The sequence below is a fragment of the Gavialis gangeticus genome, unplaced genomic scaffold (assembly GCF_001723915.1).
Source record: "Gavialis gangeticus isolate Ggan-Ray unplaced genomic scaffold, GavGan_comp1, whole genome shotgun sequence".
NCBI lineage: Eukaryota > Metazoa > Chordata > Crocodylia > Gavialidae > Gavialis > Gavialis gangeticus.
In genome coordinates, this window is record NW_017728994.1 from 7,145,443 (window position 1) to 7,151,582 (window position 6,140).

At 37.7% G+C, this 6,140-nt stretch overlaps 1 protein-coding gene across 5 annotated transcripts in view; it reads left to right on the forward strand.

Moving 5' to 3' along the window:
- Positions 1 to 2,730, forward strand: part of PARG (poly(ADP-ribose) glycohydrolase) — a 160,357-nt gene extending 157,627 nt beyond the window's left edge. For all 5 annotated transcript variants that reach the window (XM_019502273.1, XM_019502272.1, XM_019502271.1 and 2 more), the window contains one exon: positions 51 to 2,730. In XM_019502273.1, the coding sequence (XP_019357818.1) occupies positions 51 to 223 (173 nt within the window). In that variant the 3' untranslated portion in view covers positions 224 to 2,730. The remainder of the gene's footprint in view (positions 1 to 50) is intronic.
- The last annotated feature ends 3,410 nt before the right edge of the window (positions 2,731 to 6,140 follow it).

Genomic DNA, 6,140 nt, shown 5'->3' on the forward strand with positions numbered 1-6,140 from the left:
ATAATTTTATTGTATTCCTAATTATAGTAAAAATGTATTTTCTTTTCAAGGGGATGTATACAGGCTCTTGCTTAGATATTATAATGAAGAATGCAGAAGCTGTTCCACTTCAGGACCAGATGGCAAGCTTTATGCTTTCTTATATAATACCATTGAATCCTATGCAGATTCCACAGATGATGAGGAGAAGGAAGAAGAAAAAGGATTGTGCTTTGAGGATTAGAGTAAACATGTATGTTGAGGATATTTTTCCTTTTCTCCCTCTAATATATTGTGTGACTTGCTGGATGTAATATATGGATTGGCTTAACATAGTATCAGTGTGTATAATACTACATTTGTAGTCCTATATGCCACCCTAACCTAAAAAAAACAACTTTCAAACCAGATTTTTGTTTCTGCATTGTAAACGCTGATCATCTGCCTACAGAAATGATTAGGTCAGTAATACCTGTTTGCATTTCTTCTTGGTCATCTCTTGATTTTGGTCTACACTTGCTACCCTTCAGAATCTACAGATGCCAAGACTGACTTAAAAATTGCAAAGGATTTATTTTTGCTCTCCCTTGCTTTTATTTTTCAAGAGATTCTATAAATTATATAGATTTCGTGTGCAAAGTGGTTGCTGTTATACAAATAGCCATGTGACTCACAAGGATGATGGAGCAAAGCTTTATAATTATCCATGTTATTAGAAGTTCTAACAAATCCATTCTCTCCTTGGGATTACCAGGGTTCTTCAGCTTGTTATTCTTTATCTTAAAAAACTTCCTGTTCTTTAAAATAAAAAGCAGAAGTCTAAGGACAGCAAGGAATTGGGGGAAGCAATAACAGCATCACCTATATATGCCATTGCTTGACTTAGCAATGCCCGAGGAAAGCAGGATAAGAAGACAAAGTGGAAAATTAAAGTAAGGGCTAGAATTATAAGAACAGAGAAACAGAATTAAAATTAGAGGAAGCAGAGGGAACATACTCGCATTTTGTTTTTCTGTTGTTTTTTTTAAAATTGTTGTAGGAGCCACTTATTATAACTACAAACAGGGTCTTGAACACAATGCTGCATTTGAAGTTATTCAAGCCAAAATTGCTTGCTGCAGTTCAGGTATATTTATGTTAGATACATAGCTACAAATCAACTGTCATATAATATCCCTTACTGAAAATATACACAGAAGTGCATGTAGGTCACACAAAATATGCACACAAAATAAATAGAACTAGGATTTTATATTTGCTTGGACATTATTGGGAGAGAGCTCTTTCCATATTACAAAAAAGAAAATATCCTAAAACAGCTGCTGCTGGTGAGAGCTAAAATCTGTGTGCCTTTATGAAGTACAGAAGGGAGTATATGTAATACAGTGGGGGTATGTAAAAAAAAGAAGTGTAAGAATTATACTACTACTATCTCTGCAGACCCAAATGAATGTTGTTGTAGCATATTAAAGAAATATATTAATAAGTTCCAAAGAACTTCAGGTACATAAATGTAATATAGCATCGCAGGGCAAAATCCATTGATGTTGATGGGCATTTTGCCTCTAGTAAGCAATCTACTGTTTAACCTGAAGTTAGAAGTATACCTTCTTATGTGTTAGGTTCTTCTGTCCAGTTTTTCCTTATCATTGGTGCTCCTAAATTAGCTCAATAAGTGTCAACTATGCTTGGAGATGTAGTATAAATAGCAAGCTGTTGACAGCCAACATTTTGAGCACAATATCAGATCCCTGAGTAGGGACAGACAATATGGTACGTAAATATCTGTGGCTATTTACAGTCAAGTCTACAGTTAGAACACCTACATGTAGTAGTGCAGATAATAACGTGTTTTAATTTATATATATTTACCTGAAAGATCTGAAGTTTAATAGCTCCTGTGTCCTTATTTCCATATTTGATTTTTGGAAGGGAAATGTTGCAGGACACTTGCAGTGTAACAGCAAATGCGGCCTGAATATTCTACTTACTTCCTAAGATTTAAAGCAAAACAGCATGGGGGGGTTAAGGAATTAACAAGAGCATTATATCCCCAGCTTCTCTTTAATTTAAGAACAAACTGCTCAGGATGCTGCATCAAAGCCAAAAAGAAAATGTTGGGTCAGTGTAATATTTGCTCTGCATCTTGATTTCTTGCCTTCCCCCTCCTTCCAATCAGCCCCAACCATTTCTGAACTATCTGGAGCTCTCTGTCTAGCCAGAAATGTATTTTGGTGCTGCACTCAGAATAATGAGAAATGGAGAGTACTGATGGGCTAATTATGCAGTTTGCAAAGCTGGAATTTCATTTATCTAAAAAGCTGTTTATGGAATACTCGGTGCTTTTAATTCCTTTAAGGGTGTTTGTTAACTAAGTTCAAATAAAAAAATAATTAAACTTCTTACCAAAACTATTGTTTTATATTGTGTTTTAGCGGCAAAACTAAATGACAACATGTAACAATGGTTTGCAGTCTGTTACACTGAAGTGTGGTCTCATAATCAAGTTAGGCGTCAGAGTACTTTTGTTTCACTTTACAGCTCTTGCACCTAAATTCCTCAGTTATGAGGTGTTCTTATCCAATTATGAAAACGCGTTGCTGTATATATTTATTTATAAACTGTTGAAGTATTCCTGATGCGTTCTTTAAAATGACAGTTCATGCATCTTTATGTTGATTTCTCTGGATCTGTATGCTAACGTTTACATATTTTTTGTAGGGATACAATAAAAAAAATTCTGATCATAGCGATTTTGTCTCCTTCATTATTTTCTACCTGCATGTATCTTGTGCACCTCTTAGATGGGTAAGCATTCAATACATGTGGGTTTGAGATTTGTTTTTGGGTTTCCAGTATAGTAACACTTCAGAATACTGGAGTTGAAATAAAGAGCACTATTTTTCCAGTAGGTATGGTAACTTGCTGAATCAGCATAAGAGCTGATTTAACAGAAGTCAAGTCTTTCCAAATCTTTGCCTGTTTTCTTCCTGCTATACAATTTTGATCTATTGCTCCTGTCTAAACAGCCTAAAGCAGGCAGGAGTTGCCTGGTTCTGCTGCAGTCCTTCCTGGTGTGCTCCCCCCACAACCTTTTCTTTGAACCACCTGTGCAGGGTAGGTGGAACTGTCCCATGCACCTCTGTTTCAGAGAGGAGTGTGTGTGTTGGGGGGCAAGGGGAGGAGGACTGCAGCAAAAGCAGGTGCCCCTTCCTACATTAGTCTTATCTGACTGCAGACGAGCTGTGCAGGGCAGTTCCATCTTGCTGTAGAGGTGGCAACACTCCAATTGAAAACTAATGAGGTAAGCAGTGGCAGCACAGCCATGTTTCTCATCTGGGATGATGTAAAATTAGAAAAAAGTTATGGAGGGCTTCCCTGAATCTAAAAAGGTTGGCAACCACTAATCTATGCCTTAATCTTGATTAATCTTGGTCTGCAGAGGCTGTGATCAGAGAGATTACTTTCTTGTAGCTTTATTAAGGGAATCTTGCAGGTTGTTTATTGTTTGTTTAAGAAGTGCTGTGCCAGAAATTTGAAAGTGATACCAGCTAAAGCAGAAAGTGGCCAGCAAACCAGTGTAAGGAGAAATGTTCACTTGTCTTGGGACTGAAGGACCAAGACCAAGTTTGCTGAAAGTAAATGGCAGTTGTTTTTTAATCGAATGCTAATATATTTTTATGTAGTCTGTTCATGACCCATTGCATGTGAAGATAGAATCCTGTTTTGCATGTGTAAATATTCATAAGGAGTTGGGCTTTTAAAACCAGAAAACATTAAAGGTAGGTTGGAGTAGCTGTCCCTTAGCACAGCTCGTGTAGCAGTAGGATACTGTCTGTGGTTGCTCCTCTCTAGAGTTGCCACCTACTTCCTTGCTTAGTTGTTACTTTTTTTTGTTCTTAGGAACAAATATCAGAGCCTGGAGACTGAGTGTATTAACACAGAGAATTCACTATTAATTCCAAGTATTCATACTAAAAGAGGCTCATTATGACAGTAGACAGACAGCCATAACCTGCAGTGGCAAACATAAGCATGGGAAATCCTATGACAGCTGAAGCTTTTGCTTTTTTAAAAGTAAACAAAAATCTTATAATGCCCATGTAAGGCATCAAACTGACAACAATCCCCCTCTCACCAATTACTTCTTATGCAGATACTTCATACCAGGGTATCAGTATATCCTCAAGTGCATGAAGTACAGTTATTTATTTTCTTTGGGCACTCTCTTTTCCTTCAAATGGATAGAATAACATTGTCTTACATGAGACTATAAAGTATGATACTCTAATTTAAAAAAGTGGGGGGAATACATCTTGGAAGAAGTTAGAGATGACTGATTCTGGCAAGCAATTGGCAACACCACTGATTATTAGGTAATTAACAACACCATCGATTACAATGGCATAGCATGAGAGTTGCCATGTCATTGTCATGTTAGCCGTACCCAGTCCATGACAAGTAGGGGAGGAATTTGCAACTAATTGTAAGAAAAAGTGGAATGAGGGGAGATAGTCTTTTACTCTTCAACCGCAACACTTTAAGAGCTAAAACAGTTGCCATTCCTTGTCATGCCAAGAAGCCCCAGATATGATATGAATGCTATAATGAATTGTGTGGTTGCTTTGAGACAGCAGCCATGGGGAGAAGGATGAATTGGGCAAATTGGGATCCTGAGGATTGTAGGCTAAGGTAGGGACCAACCTGAGCTGGAAAGCCTGCTTTCTCATTGATTTAGGTATGCTTTTATCTCCTGATTAAAATCAAGCCTTTGATTTTTCCAGCCAAGTGTTTATTTCCAGGCAGGTGGTTTCCTAATTGCCAAAGTGTCTGGTGGTTGTTAGGGCTGACCCAAAGGCCACCCATATATGGCAGTCATCTGTACTGGAAACTCCTGTGTTAAACTGCTGCTGATAGCCTGCACTGATTTTGGAAACTAGAAATTGTTGGTATGAAGCCAGCTTCAACTCTCCATCTCCTAGCCCTTCTTCCTGCAGTGTACCAGAAATTTACCACATAGGTAAGCTTTGAATGCAGAAAGTCTACACATTCTTGTCCCTATTTCCTAGCCTTTAGGCATCCTGCTTCCTTTCCCTCTCTATCCTTAAAGAGAAGTAGGCCATAGAAGCGGCTCACAAGGGAAGGTAGGATATATGCTCTGTGCCCCAGAATTAAGAAACAGAATGTGGTCATCTTTGAAGGCTAGAGGAAAAGGGCATAAAGATATGACTTAGATGGGAAAAGGTGACTGGCATGTAGCAGTATCCTCCCATTCCAAATGTGTTTCCCACATTGTAGATTTTTGCTTGGGTCTTGGGATGGCTCTAAGGCTAAAGTTAGCAGGACCTTAGGATACCAACCAGCTACAATAAATTTTATTGTCTATTACTGCATTTGTTTTTAGCACTCCAAGATGCAGTATTTGCCCTGAATGGCTGTATGACAAGGTTTCCAAAAAGTCTACAAAAATGTTTTCCATCCAGTACTACCTGGCATATTTTTGACAGGATTAAAGACACCCATAGAACCTTGGAAGTTATTTGATATTGCAGCTGTCATACATTTCCTAAACTAAAAACTATATTTATGGTTCTGTTTTGTGCTAACAAAATTTCATGCTCATTTATCATTGCTTAAGTGAGTGTGACCTGGAAGCTGTACAGGATAACTATACATTGATAACTCCATTACAGCAGTACTATCAATTTCTGGTTAATAGAGCTGTCAGCTGCCGTTATGTTCTGTGGTTCTGATTAGTAACACTTGGTACACAGTTAAAGTAAGCCCCAATATGTTCTAAGCATGCTTGACCAAAACTTCATGTAGTATTTTAACACGTCTGTAGACACATGGGGATGACTAACATCCTATGCCATGCATTATGGCCTGTGACATGTGAATAGAAGGTTAGTTTTTGGTATGTTCCAAAAGCTAAAACTTTTTAAAATGTATGTATTTATTCAGTTTCTATGTCACCCTTCCCAACACAGGCCCAGGCTGGCTTACATTAAGAGGGGAGAATAACTTATAAACTAGAAGAATGGCAAAAGAACAAAACAACTTAAAAGGGAATTACAAGATCACTATAAAATTGAAATCTTCTAACAATATTTTGGCTTTGCTTTGTTTGCTAAGTGTCTGTCCAAATAGGAAGGTCTTAG